The following is a 14,935-nucleotide window of genomic DNA, read 5'->3' as shown; positions in this document are numbered from 1 at the left end:
ATGACACAGTATTTCGAGACGATATTTGTAAACGTTTGAAGTAGTAACTTGTTAATCTCTTTAGGTTCAGAGAACAAGATAATATCATTAATATAGATCAATACTATTATGAGAAGTGGTTCGAAGATCTTTACTACTAGCTTCTAAAATAAGGATGGCACCATTTTGATATTCAAGCATGTGTTTGTTTCGAACAAAAATTAATTTTTTTTATAGATTTTGATCAAAGTTAATGAGATGTATATTTAAAAATTAAATTTTTATAGATTTATTTACTTATTTATTTATTTTTAAATGGAATATGTGCACACAGTACCTTTTACCTGATTTATAATTTTGTATACGGAGGAGGCTCAATCAAATGTGATTTTTATTGCAGATTCCATTACGTTTCATGGTGCCAATCTCGTATTGATCGATCGGATTATAAACCAAAATTCAAAACCAGAGATTTAAATTAATTTTCGTGTACTCTCTATCACCTCTTATTAACCTGGTATGTATTCTTCGAATCCCTTTGGTGAAATGGTCTGTATTTCACAATTCTATGCTACCAACGCGATTTAACTATTTTTCGTTTGCTGATTACTTAAATTTCAGACCTCATCTCGTGATTTGTTTCTCTGGGGGAAAAGATGAAGTTTACTCGAAATTAGAAAAGTAGCTCGATTATCTTATGCCCAATATTGCTCTTGAATTTTTTGCCAAGATTTATGCCTTTTATTCCAGCGATTACGAAACAAAAGCAGTTTTATTTGGTAGCTTTATTATCGTAAATAGAATAAAGAAATAACAGTATGAAATGAACTTTTAAATGTTGTTAATTGTTCTACATTATGTTTATTATAGTAATAAAAAAAATTCGAAAGATGTTATATGATTATAGTTATGAGAGTGAAAAATCAAAGTGTAATTATTTGAAAAAGGATTTGTTGATCCAAAGTTGGGTTGTTCTGACTGATTTGAAGCTGGCTAGCTTCAGGATAGATCTATTTAAGGTTATATCCTAAAGTAACCAGCCAACAAGTTGCATTTATGTGAAACCATCCCGCTTAGGTCATCCCAAATCGTGAATCCTACGTTAGTATAGAACAGCTAATTGTTCATTATTGCAGTCGTATGCGTTTAATGCGAGTTGAAGGGATATTCATTGGAAAGCCAATGGTAGAACTTTAATAATTCTCCCTTTTGAGGTCACCTGCGAACATAGGTAGTAACCACTAGGAGTTACTCGAGGTAAGACAAATCCATGCCTATAGTATGTTTAGAAGACATCCCTTCTTGTCTACAAATACCACTTTGGCCATCATGCTTCAGGTAGGCAAGAACAGAATTAAGTTAAAACTCTTCTAGTTCGACTTCTCTGTAAATCCAGACATGGACTAAGGCAACAGAGCGTGGTCTGCTATCCACCCCTTTTCCTGTGGAAGGCTGAGCAGACTTACATGTGCACTCTCTTGCAGAACAAAGGCTTGATTTCAACTCCACTATTGACACGTAAATATCAACAATTTCTAATGTCCACAAAAGTTTTTGGGTCTTTAAATTATTGGGGTCTTGTGCTCAAAAGAAAAATAAACAGAAAAATAAAAGGAAGTTGACTTGAAACGGAAGCTCTAGAGTTTATTAATATTCTTGTAAACTTAACACTATTGTGGCAAAAATGCCAATTTTGTTGTTCTCCTGGACGACAACTACGGAAATTTGTTCTACCTTGTTGTGCTGTTGTCAATTGGAGTACCCTTACTTTTGTTTCTAGAAAAAATATGGATGCTGCATTAATGCAACTTTAGGAGTATCATGATTCAAAATTGTCATCTCAAGATGGTCAAAGTGCAAAATTATCATCTTTTAACTTTGTCGTTTAAAATGTCTTCTGTATAGATCAATAGACTAATTTAACCTATTAGAAAAGGCCACCAGTCAAATTCGAGCATCAACTCTCCAACCTCTCCAGAATTTTGATCGAATATGGATAGTAAGGCAAAATTCAAATCAATAAGGCAAAATTCAAATCAATAAGGCAAAATTCAAATCAATCATTCTCTTTTATTGATTTTCTAATATACTAGTCATATCCTCGTCCCTGTCTAACACAGGGAAAAGAGATTTCTACTCTTAGGGTGTGTTTGATTGACATGGAAAATATTACATAGAAAAGAAAATATTTTCCATCTTTTGTGGAAAATAAAAACCACCTCTACCCAAGGAAAATATTTTCCTTAAAAACAAGGAAAATTAGGCATATTTTCAAAAGTTGGAAAATGTTTTCCATGGAAAAAAATAGCAATCAAACACTCAAAGTAAAAATTTGGATGGAAAACTGATATTTTCCATGGAAAATAAATGTAATCAAACACACCCTTAGATTCTGATAGGACTCCATTGGAAGAAAGTAAAAACTGAGAATTATTATTGAATTCTAAGAGAATTACAAAGAAATGCAAAACAGAACAAGGTAACAACTATTCCCCCTCCTACTACTACAGTTTGCCCCTCTATTTATAGACCTTTTCTAACAGCTCCCCTCCCCCCTTTCCCGGTTTGCCATAATAACAAAGTTCTGTTGCTGCACATTCTTCTCAATTCTTCCGGGCTCTTCTAGAATTGGAGGCCTATCAGATTCTTTTCCTAGATGTCTCCTGTTGTAAACTACTCTTGGATATCTCATTGAGGGGAATGATCATATATCCTTCAAACTCAAATCTATTTTGATCTTGACTGCCAGTCATTTTGAGCAATCTTATTCTTCTTGACGTATGTATATATGAATATAGCTTATGTAATGAGGCAAAATTGCATTCCATTAGACGAAAAGCCTGTAGTTTCTTCTGGGAGAGTCTGACCAAACTTTCTGCACTCTAGAATCTAGTATATTTTCTTTATAACTTAAAAGAACCTTAAAATATGGATTTTCTATTGTTCAGTTAGTATAGGATATAGTAGCACACACGCATGGGTTATCAATGCATAGGATCATCTGAGCTCCTCATCTGTCGGTGTTACTCATTAGTTTTTAATTTCTTCCTTATGCATTGAGTTCTCACTGCAAAATGTAATCCACAAAATATTTATTTCAGTTGTCTCCTGTACTAATTGATCAAGTTTAGCATGGCAGACTTGCCTCGTTATTTGATAGCTTGCTTGCAAACTGGGAAACTGGCTTTGTTAGCAATTCTGGTGTCAGGAGGCATTGTGTTGCAGATACTGGTGAGTTTCATTCTGTTTTGTGAATTACTTTCACTTTATTTACTATAAAATGTACAGTATTATCCTACTATAGTCATTTTTCTGATTTTTCAGGCATGTGCTTTGTACAACAATTGGTGGCCAATGTTAACAGGTAGTTTATATGCAAAATTTTTTTGGCTTATCCATATTTGCAAGCAGAAAATAAGGTTCAATAGTGAAAAAAAACTCCTAAATTCATCTAAAATCATTCAAGCATTACACTGAACTCTAAGTTGTGGATATTTCACCAATAAGCTTTTGCCAAACTAACCAGATTCAATAGAAATGCAATCTAAGGTATCAAGAAAAAGTTTAAAATATATGCATTTTCTATGATGTATAAATTTGCGTCAATTTGGAGGGTCTAAATGGCTTGGAATTGTGTTCCAAATTTCAGAGAAGAAACAGTGAAAATGTTGGAATTTGTGTTTTAACATTACTTTTAGCTATACTTCATGTAAAATTATGTGACATGTAAAACATTCTATTATTACTAAACCTCAATTTATTCCAAACCTGAATGTTTATAATGTCATGTTGAGAAAACCATATAAGTAAAATCCTAAATTAAACAAACAAAGAGTTAAAAATCCTAACTACAAGCTATATAATAACAAATTAACCTTTAAAGCATCATAATCCGATGTCTGGGCTCAGATAGTAATTATCAACGTCATTACTCTAGTGATTATGCATCTGTAGAAATTAGTTAATTATAGGTGAGCATATAAATACACTCTGCATGAATCATGCCAATTATTTTTGTAGTTTAATGCTGAAAGTGATCAAATAATGCAACATATCTGAAGTGAAATGTTGGTGCAGAAACTGACCATTTGTATCTTAACTATATGGGAACCTATCTGCTTTGGATTAGGTTTAAACGTAGATCTCAGTACCAAGTGATTTTTAACCACCATAGTAGTCTCAATCTCTGAAGAAATATATCAAAATGATTATATATGGTTCTGGTTTCTTATAATCGTATTCTTGCATTGTTCCTTTGCAGTACTAATGTATGTTGTTCTACCTATGCCTCTGATTTTCTTTGCTGGGTCAGATACTTCCTCTCTTTTCTCCCAATCAGCAAGTAGGTAAAGTCCTCCTTCAAAACTGATTGAGACAGGATTTCACCTTTTTATTCTTTTTAAGATCGTATAAGTTATGGCATTATTCTTGGTTTTCAAATTGATATTGTTTATATAGATGTATTTTAGCCTCATACTTGCCTTTTTTTTTTTTTTTTTTTAACAATCAATCTCAGTAACAGTTGGGTAGACGCGACAAAGTTCATGACTGGAGCTTCAGTTGTTGGTAGCATTGCTATACCAATTATCTTAAAGCATGCTGGTGTAATAGGTTGGGGAGCCATGGCAATGGAACTATCATCCTTTTTGGTACTTGTCATGGCCATTTTGTGTTACCTTGGAACAAACGATGACGATGGGTACAGTATGTTCTGAAGTACAGAACCTTTATTTGTGATAAGGTGGTTTGTTTTAGCAGTGAGTGTTGTTTGCTTGAGCATGTGCTTCTGTGATTGTGATTGGGATTTATATATGCAGGAAATATGTTAACATACATAGCTGACATTTGTTATCAGATGAATGTTGAATTGGGATAATCGAAATTGGTTTATAGAAAGAAAGCTAATAGCAATTGTTATATCTTGATATTCATTATGAAGTTTTATGGTTTTTCTACTGAAATAGAGAGGTATGTTCGATTTTCTAAGCTTTTATGGCTTTGTACAAAAGGATTTAGGATGGAGGCTGTTGGTATCACGGGTCACAATTTATCGAGACTCCTATAAGTATCCATTTTCACTAGGTAAGATCAATTAATAATGGCTTAAATTAAATGTATTATTCATCCACATTAATGATATATATACAAGATAAAACCATTCTAATTCAATTTAGAATTGGAAACCTTTATTGTATCTTTATACTAATTCACGCTAAAGAAAACCAAAAAAATTATATAAAACTACGTATATTTCAACTTTTTCCGTCAAATTGGAACATAGATATCACATAAACCTCAGCTTATATAGTGATGTATAGAACGGTCCACTAGCAACAAGATGAGTCAGTATATTAGTTAGTTTAATTTGCACTCTTAATGTTAGGAACATCTATACTCCTGGAGTTGAGTTTGTCCTTAATGTAGTTCGTGTCAAGCATGGCACTTGGTTCAATCAAATTGAACCGGATTATTTGTAATCTATTATCACAGGGCATATATTTGGGATTTTTTTTTGGGTGTGCCTTATATGTGTGGCAATAATGAGAACAGACTATCATGCTACAAATAATGCATGAGGTGTTACTAGTTCAGATTCTGTACTTACAAAGAAAAAATTGCATCATTGGCTCCAACCTCTGAAACTTGATATCCTATTTTTCGTGATAGCGTAGTTCCCTAGCTTTTAATTTTGCAAAGGTATCAGAACTGGTTAAATGATCCTATAGACAAGATCCAATGAAATTCGAGACATCTCTTAGTTACGTCTATCTATCAAATAAGTGGTATTCCGTATTTTACCTTTGTGTATTTTTGTACTAGAAGTAGAATGGAAAAGACCTGGACAAACGTCTAAGGCATTAAAACAAGTCAAGTTCAAGTTCAATAGCTTATGGCTATGTGATTATTGTGTTTCACAGAATTGATTCTGCAATTAAACTTAACAAGAATTTTGTTAATTTCATGTTATACATAAAGAATCATTACTTTGACCTAAATTAAAGAGTATTCAAAGAATTATGCACTCTTAACAATAAACTGGTCAACTTATAACCTTACATCAGTACTTTATTTAAAGAAATTTTATACAAGTGACAGAAATACTAAAGTTAGGAATATATATCTAACTTACGAGCCTTTCCATTCTTCTTATTGTTACAAAATGGAAAGCCGTGAAGGGTAAAATAAGTTTAAATTCTCCCAAAATAGAAAAACACGTAAAAGAATGGTCTGGCATGAGACCCAGGCCATTACATAAAGGGTCTAGAATTTGCTTATTATAAAATACATAAGAATTTCTTCTAGTGACCTAAGTTTTGTGATTTGAACTTGACTTAAATAAACTAGAGATGAAGAATTTGAGGGAAAGTTAAAATTTGATGTCCTAATAAATTTCATTGTTTCTTTTTGACAATTCATGACAACTTGATATTTTGAAAGTCCATCCACTCCAAGGATTATATTAAAGATTTGAAGAGTTACTGGTACTAAATTTGCTCTAAGAGCAACAAATCCTATTAGTATTAGAATTTCTAGGATCAATTAAATCCTGAAGGCATGGTGACTTCAAATTCAGATTTCATAGGAATTGGTTGAAACTCATATTTATGCAGAAATTGGTATCCAAAAATGAATGCATTGCACCCGAATCAAAGAAACCAATGGTAGGTTTTTCATCGACTAAAAGTGTACCTGACACCACGTCATTATTTTATGCTCCTAATACTGCTCCGATCAATGCAAAAACTCTTGTTGGTACGGTGTTACTTAATTTTGATGGACAATCTGTCATCAAATGCCTTGGTTTGCCACACTTGTAACACTCCTTGTCCCAGTTGACATTCTCCACCCTTGTGACATTCTTCTTGTAAATTACAACATTCCATACTATTATTTCACTGAAAATAATTGAATACTCTTACTTATTCATGCATTCGAGAAACTTGAAGGAAATTTCACATTTCATTTCATTGATGACCCTTGGATCAATTAGGATTTAATACATAAAGTTACGTAAAATACATGATATTGAAAGGATAATTCAACTTGCACGTGTTATCCTACCTTCAAATCTTAAGGGAAAATCGGGCTTGAAGAGAAAATTCGTCGCTGAAATAATATGTTTAGCCCATGAATAGAGTCACTGAAGGAAATTAATGTCTTTACCGGTGCATATGAATTTATGAAAGGAAAGGTTAACTAGTGTTAGTGTTTTTTAAAATGACAGAAGGTGGGTATTTATAGTATTTTAAAGAGTCCTAATTATCTTAAACTTCTAAGTATAGGATAATGTATTTAGAAAAAGATAAAATCAAAACATTATCTATAATATAAATAATGAATTTAAAAGAAGTAATCAAAGATATTATTTCAATTATTTTTTAAATTAAATAAGATTTTTAATTTAAAAAGGATAATATCAAAACATTATCTCTACCATTTTTAAAATTTCAAAATAATCAGATAGGAAAAAGGAAACTTCCCGAAACTAGAAAATTTTCATATATATATATATTTCGCTCAATTTTTCGAGAAGCTCTCATTTTATTTTATGATTCTTTTTTCTTTATCAATTTTTTGAGTCAAATCATTTCAAATTATTCCAATCTTTCAAGTGTTCGACTAAACACTTTACTGGTACGGAGTCAAATTCTAGAAAAATCATTTCTAATCATTTAAATTAAGCAACGAATCCCCATTTGAATTAACAATTAATCAATCTTTTCAGAGAGAAGTATGAGAAAAGAAAATGTAAAAAAAATCAAAATTATTACTTGAACATATTTAATAAATCTCGTCCGTAAGCCACCTCCTTGCTTGACCGCTTCGAACTGCTAGTTTTCAGATTAATTCCTAAATTTTATCTAAAAAATATTTATACCACAGATAAAATTGCTTAACAAACTTATCTTGAATTTTTGTGTAAAAATTAAACTCTTAGATGACATATTTGAAGAAACTTGAAAGATTTTCCCATATTTTCTTTTCTTTTCCTTTTTCCTCTCTCGCTAGCTCCCTAAAATTGAATCGGGTGTGTTGAAGTTAAAAAAAAATTACTAGAACAATTTTGTCAACTTACATTGTGTTTAAGCCTCATTCTTTTTGAAGAATATATTTTGGAATAGTAGATTGATGGAGAATGTGCGATTAAAAAAAATTAAAAGTTTTTGATTTGCGTGTAATATTATTTTAAATTAAAGAAAAATATGTGGTTGAAAAGAAAGAGAAAAATATATTTTAGAAAAAAATATGAATTAAACACCCCCTTAATTGGATTTGTAAGAGGTAATTGAGCAGAAACAAGCAAATTGTGCCATAATAGAAAAATATTGTTGAAATAATAAGAAAAGAGTACATTTGTATTTAAGTAGAGAGAGATTTGAGGTGAATTTCACACAATGTGAGTTCAGACTCAAGGGGGGACCATTACAGTCCCATTTATAGCATAGTAGAGAAATAGGCAAATGGCATGTTTTACATCGAATCAGCTCAATGTCAACTTTATTGTGTGTGTCACTTAGGATTGGGTAAATCTCTCAAACCGAACCGATCTTGTCAAATTAAATACCCGAATAGGTATCCGAATTGAGATCAAGAACCGAATAACCGAATCTTTCTAATTTTTTTTTTATATTGAGTAAATCAAATTATTTTAATTTTTTCTAAACAAATTAACAATTTCTAAATCCAAATTTTTGACCCAATAATTTGTTTCATTTCTAATTTTTTATTTTTTAGCCCAATTACCCATTTTATTGTTTCATTTCTTAGTCCAACAAGATCTAATCCACTAAATAACCCTAAACGCCTACACTAAAGTGCATAACGTCGTCTCGACTTTCGCACTCACTCTCGTAGCCTCGTTAACATTCCAAAACCTATACAATCGTCGCCCAACGCCGTGACCTCCAATTGAAGCTGCGACCTTCACCGACCAAAGCTTTGACCGTAGCAATCATTTGAACAAGGTAGTCTACTAGTCTCTGACATTTCGAAATCATTGAATGTATTATTAGTTGTATTTATATAATATTGTTATAAATGTTAAAAAAATTTAATTATAGTACAGAACCGAATGGAACCGAACCCGAACGGTTCCATAATTATATTTGGATCCGACGATTCCATTTATTAGATACCCGAAAATTTTGGTTCGATTCGATTCTCTTTTGAACTGAACCGAACCGACCCGCGCCCACCCCTGGTGCCACTAACCTAATTTTGATGGCTGTTGAGGTTGGCCTCCATGTGTCATAATGGAGTTGAGATGGGAAGTAATCATTGCAAAATTGTGATTTGTTCACAATTTGGGGTTTCCATGATTTTTGTCACTTGTTTTAAGAAGATTAGGTTAGATAATGGCGTGATTCAAGATTGGAGTTAGGGAAATCAAAATGTAGTGATGATATTCCCAGTATGAAGACGACAGTTTCTTCCTTCTGAAAGTAAGTCTAGTTGAGTTGGAAGTTATATCGAGCTGAGCTGAGTTAAACTGGAAGTTCTGTCCTAAGATGATGATCTTAACCTGGGATTTAAACTCAACTTTTTAAGATATAAACTGATTTCAATTATTTCAATGAACTCCTAATTTGACAGAGGTCAACAGGGTGTATAACCTGTGTTCATGTGTGACCTTATATGTTATGTATTTATTGTGCTTGGTGTTGTGTGCTTTTATAGTTGGGGAATGATGGACTAACAAGGTAATGTTTGATTTAAAAACTACTTCCACGTAGTAAGGCCCTATTTGATAATCATTATTTGAAAAATTAAAAAGTTTTGAATAGTATTTTGGAAGAATGTATGGTTAAAAAGTAAGAAAATTTTGTTGATTTGTGTATAAAATATTTTATTGTGTGAATGTATAGTGGAAAACGATACTTTAACAAACAATTTAAATTTTTAAAAATTGTCAAACAAGAGCTAAATATGCAATTTACTCTTTTAATATATTCACTTCTATCTCTATATGTATAGTGCACATAATTGTCAACATACGTAACAAGACATTTAAATGTTTGCCTTGTATATTAAATATAAATATTTAACTTCCTCAAGATATTATATTAAGACCTTGTTCGGCTTTCAATATTTTTAAAATACATTTTTCTATTTTATTTTCAATCATATATTTTTCAATAAAATAATATTATACGTAAATATAAAATATTTTCTTATTTTTTAACCATACATGCATTTTGGACAAAATATGGAGCTCAAATAGACTCTAACTTTACAGATAAGTCAATTAGAGTCAATAAAGAAAATCATATATTCCTATAAAATACATGATTATATACTAATATACGAGATGAATTCAATTAAACTCAATAACTAAATCATATATATTCGTATATTCCATTTAAAATACATGATTATATTCAATATAAGAGACATGCATAACGTATACTAATATCATATGTACATATGTATAATTCATGCATGCAATTGGTAGAGTATCTCAAATGTGATTAATTTTCCAGGTGATCCATCAATTTCATTTAGAGCATCTCCAGTAGACTTTGTTTTTAAATAGTATATTATATCATTTGGAGAACACCTACAAATTTAGAGGGTTAAAATTTTTAAGTACTCATACGAGCTCTTTATATTTAACACTTGATTTTATTACTCCCAAAAAATGTTTATTATTTTTCTCTATCTTTTATTTTAACTAGTTTTTCCCTAAATTACTTTATTATTTTCCTATATTAAAAATTGAAACACTTTGAATGTATTTAACTATAAAGACACTCTAAATTAAAAATATTAAATTGAAGAGCCTTTTGTAGAATGATTTTAAATGTTGATTTTTTTAAACAAAAAAATCTCACGTTTAATGAGTTTCTTGGAGGTGCTCTCAAACTACATTACTAGTACAAAATAGAATTACTCCTTCAATAAATTAAATCATAACATAATCACTAATTAAGAGACGAAATATCTTCCCAAACGGAAAACACTGTTCGCGAGCTATCGTGGTTAGGCACTAAAATCTGCAAATTTGCAAGTGGGTTTATATGTGCAAATTATTGTGTATTGAATTATAGGCTATCAAATTCAATTATCCCTGGTTAAAAGCGATCTAATAAGATTTCGATATTTTGTATTTTAATGCATCTAATTAAAGTGTGGGTATTTTATGTGTAGACACTGGGCCCAAGTTCCTAATTCTTTGATTGGCTGAATTAGGTCAAAGGACATTAATATATAAAACGAAAATTTCATAAGTAAGAGATTAAGTATGATATATTTCAAAACTAAAAAAACAAGTTTCAAACTTCAAAAATCAGATTTTTATTAAAAAAATTTATAATTTAATTAATTAATTAATTATTTTATTCTATTAGTTACATATATTTAGGTCACATATCTATACAATTTGATTACAAATAAACGATTTAATTCGTCACTTATTATTTTTTGGTCACAAATCAGAAATTTTATGTCATAAATTATTTTAAAGTCACAATTCAAAAATTTTATAAGTCACAGTTTGTTCATCGGCCATAAATTGAAAAATTTATAAGTCACGATTTATTTATTGGTCAAAAATCACAAATATTACAAGACACAACTTATTATACAGTCACAAATTATCAAATTATCGAACACAGATTAAAAATTTTTTAGGTCACACATTATTTTTCGGTAACAATTTATCTTTTTCACTAGTCACATAATATTTATTGATTATAGATTAACCAATTTAATGGTCATAGTTAACCAAATAATTTGTGACGACCACAACACTTACAATTCACAGTTACAATTTTCAGGTCGCGTATCCAATTGTGAGTCACAATCACAATTTTCATTGCCACCACGGTCGCCGCCACACACCAACACCACGGTCGGGAGTCACCGTCACGATCCACAACCACCCCTAATTATCGCCACCACACACCAACACCATCACCATCACCATGACCACCACCACAACCATCCAAACTCCACTTATTGTGACCCACAAAACCACCATCTATACCATCTCTACCATCGCTGAACATCACCATCACCACCTAAACTACACTTAAACCACTGTAACCCCCTAAAACAATCATCTCAGCATCGTCGAACACCACCACCACCACCTGGCACCCATTTCGTACACAACAAAACACAATACAACACCGCACCGCACCCAAGTCATACCACAGCTGACTGAAACAAAAACCCTTTGGCCACCAAAATCAGGAACACGCAGCAGACCCATGACATCGCACAACAGTAAACATCAGATCATGCAACGATCTTATTGGTGGCGATTTTCGGTAGTGGCTCCTAGCGACGGCGAGTTCGCAATAGCCTCCCTCGCTATGGCGAGTTCACAGCAGTTGGATGGCAATTGTAGTTTTGCGAGGTTTGGTGGTGGTAATGGTGATAGTGATTGCGGTTGTCGCGGTCGTGGGTAGGATGAGATCATCGCCAAAGAAGAGAGTGAGGGATAGAGAGAGAGACGAGCAAGGGAGAGGGAAGAGATGGTAGTGGGTAGTGACGGCTGGGTAGGGTTTTTATTTTTTTGGTAATTAATTAATTTAAATAATTAATAAAAAAAATCTGGTTTTTGAAATATTAAAGTTTCAATATGATTCAGGAATTTTGAATAGTTAATATATGGTTTTGTGTAATTTCCACATATATAAATACATTATGGTCCTCAAATCACACGTGCATTGCTCATTGTATTCTACTTTCCATCATTGGAGAGAATTAATGGCTGCATGTTCATTTGGAAGACTAAATCGTAAGATTCTACTGTTCCATTAACCATGTTTAATTCAGGTATGCTTCTTCTATAATTCTTGAATTTCTCGATGATTCAACATGAAAGATCCGGTGATTATAAAGATAACAAATTCTCTTACAACACTTACCATGAGGCCACCAATCAATAGTAGCGCACACATAATTTTTGTCTCTTTCAGCAATAGTTGTGTTTGCATCGATGACAAGTCTTGCATCGTCCAAATCTTGTGCCAAAATTGATGTGGAAAAGACTAGTAGTAAGACGAAGAACAATGAGATTTGAAATCCCATTAATTGATCGAATACAGAAGCTCCACTGCAAATCCAACAAATCAAAATTTCTACAAAATATGAATCAAAATAAGAAACTTTAGTAGCACTTACGCACTTGAAAGGAAAAACAATAACATACCTCAGAATCCAACCAAATTAAGAATTATTTATAAAGAATATGAAAATCTCTGCAAATCTACAACATCAAATCAGTAATATATAACAGTTACTGCATAATGAATTAAAACATGAAAACATCAGTAGATAATGAAAGAACCATTCAATAGGTAAAGCTAAAAATGAAATATAATGCGAGAAAAAGATCTACCTAATACCCATCTCCAATTTTTTGAACAAGAATGAAAGTAAATCACAGCCATAAAAATTAAACTTTAGCTCAAGAATAGCACATTCTCCATTGATGGCAAGAATGAAGATCCAATTCTGTAGTTTTCTTTCCTGTTCTAAAGACAAGAAAATGTTGGAAAAAAATGAGTAAATTGCTGACTTTTGGCACTATTTTTGTTGGGATCCGTTGGTCCAATTTGAAAAATCAAAGTTGATTCGTGTTTTTCTTCGTGAGAGCATCAAAATCATATATTTACTTGTCAAACCTTGATTGAAGCGTGGAATCACTTCAACGAGGCATTACCTCGGCTAGATAGGATGTGACATGGAGTGTGGGCTTAGGTGATGTTTACATAGCTGGCTTCCGCGTAGGTGATCAGCAGGAGCATCTTAAAAAAAAGCGTAACTTCGAGCAAAATTTGTAGATTAAATATGCAATTTGACCTTAATATTATTTACCCTTTGTTTTATCTCAATTTCTTAAAATTCATTTTCAATTACACATTTCATTAGATTTACAACTTTTATCAACTTTTTAAACATCTATTTCATTAATTTTTATTAAAATCTATTGAAAATCTCAAACCTCCAAACCAAACAACATTAAACTCTACTAGTAAGATTTATTGAAAGTAGGACTCACATTAAATTAGATTGAAATGGTTATGGGCTGCGTTTTTATTATCTTGTGTAATATCCTAAAAGTGAATTTAATTCTATTAATGATCTATTTGGTATCGCTTTTAAAAAAGTCAAAAAGTATTTTTAAGACCTAAAAGTTACATTTTGGCTCATTTGACTAATTTTATAAAAATACTTCTTCTAATTAAAAGAATTTTTAAAGGAAGGTAGTTCAAAATAATAGAAAAGTTCCGATAGTGACAAAATCATGGATCAAACATAGGAGAGCACTCAGAATTAAAGCCATCTACAACATTGCCAAAATTTTGTTTGATAAAAAATTCTCATGCTTGTGCTAATATGAAAATTGGATGTTGGTATCCAATGGAGGATATGGAAAATCAGAAATTTTAAAGGACTATATTACAATATTCGATATACATCAATTTTCAGGATGTTCTACCACTATAAAAGAATCTTGCCAGCTAAGGGAGTGCCCCAATTGCATGTGACGAAATAAAGGAAGATGATAATAATAGAGTATCTTTGACAATATATAAAGAATCATTTCATTAAGGGTAATATAGACTTTTCCATAAAAAGGAATAGTGATAGGCCAAATAGAAAAATCTCCCCATTCCTTCCGACATTGACAAAAAAATAAAAAAAATAAAAAATAAAAAAACTCAACCACACAGGTACTGACAGCACTGCCCCTGTAGGTTATTCCCAAATAAATATATGAACTTCACGAGAAAATAGTTATGTAATTTCCGTTGGATAATTTGATTGAAAAGACAAAGCAGGTGAATGGGTTAGTCAATAAATTTCATTCATAGTAATTATATTTTAACTCCAAAGCCAACTAAGTAATTGTAATTCAATTTAGTTCGATCAAGTAACAACATATTAATAAAGCAGCAACATATTAATAAAGTAGCTCCATCTAATTCCATCACTTGAATTG

General features: G+C 31.5%; 1 protein-coding gene across 3 annotated transcripts; it reads left to right on the top strand.

Annotated features, from left to right (window-relative positions):
• The first annotated feature begins 316 nt into the window (after window positions 1-316).
• LOC111398758 (vacuolar protein sorting-associated protein 55 homolog) lies at window positions 317-4,910 on the top strand. 3 transcript variants are annotated; one of them, XM_023025839.1, is made up of 5 exons: window positions 317-496; window positions 3,081-3,210; window positions 3,304-3,343; window positions 4,241-4,321; window positions 4,496-4,910. In XM_023025839.1, the coding sequence occupies exons 2-5, from the start codon at window positions 3,112-3,114 to the stop codon at window positions 4,507-4,509; spliced, it is 234 nt and encodes a 77-aa protein (XP_022881607.1). In that variant the 5' UTR covers window positions 317-496; window positions 3,081-3,111; the 3' UTR covers window positions 4,510-4,910. The 3 variants fall into 3 exon arrangements, with proteins under 3 accessions (XP_022881607.1, XP_022881606.1, XP_022881605.1); XM_023025838.1 differs by having other exon boundaries at window positions 321-496; window positions 3,111-3,210; window positions 4,241-4,325; XM_023025837.1 differs by having other exon boundaries at window positions 321-496; window positions 4,241-4,325.
• The last annotated feature ends 10,025 nt before the right edge of the window (window positions 4,911-14,935 follow it).

The sequence above is a fragment of the Olea europaea genome, chromosome 8 (genome assembly GCF_002742605.1).
Source record: "Olea europaea var. sylvestris chromosome 8, O_europaea_v1, whole genome shotgun sequence".
Classification (NCBI taxonomy): domain Eukaryota; kingdom Viridiplantae; phylum Streptophyta; class Magnoliopsida; order Lamiales; family Oleaceae; genus Olea; species Olea europaea.
The sequence above is the reverse complement of the archived record's forward strand: the minus strand, read 5'-3'. Positions and strand labels throughout refer to the sequence as shown.

Coding starts and splice junctions, on each gene's coding strand:
- LOC111398758 (XM_023025838.1), top strand. CDS start 3,112: ATGGCAGACTTGCCTCGTTATTTGATAGCTTGCTTGCAAACTGGGAAA. Junction 3,211..3,303: donor GCATTGTGTTGCAGATACTG/GTGAGTTTCATT, acceptor CTGATTTTTCAG/GCATGTGCTTTGTACAACAA. Junction 4,326..4,495: donor TTCTCCCAATCAGCAAGTAG/GTAAAGTCCTCC, acceptor AATCAATCTCAG/TAACAGTTGGGTAGACGCGA.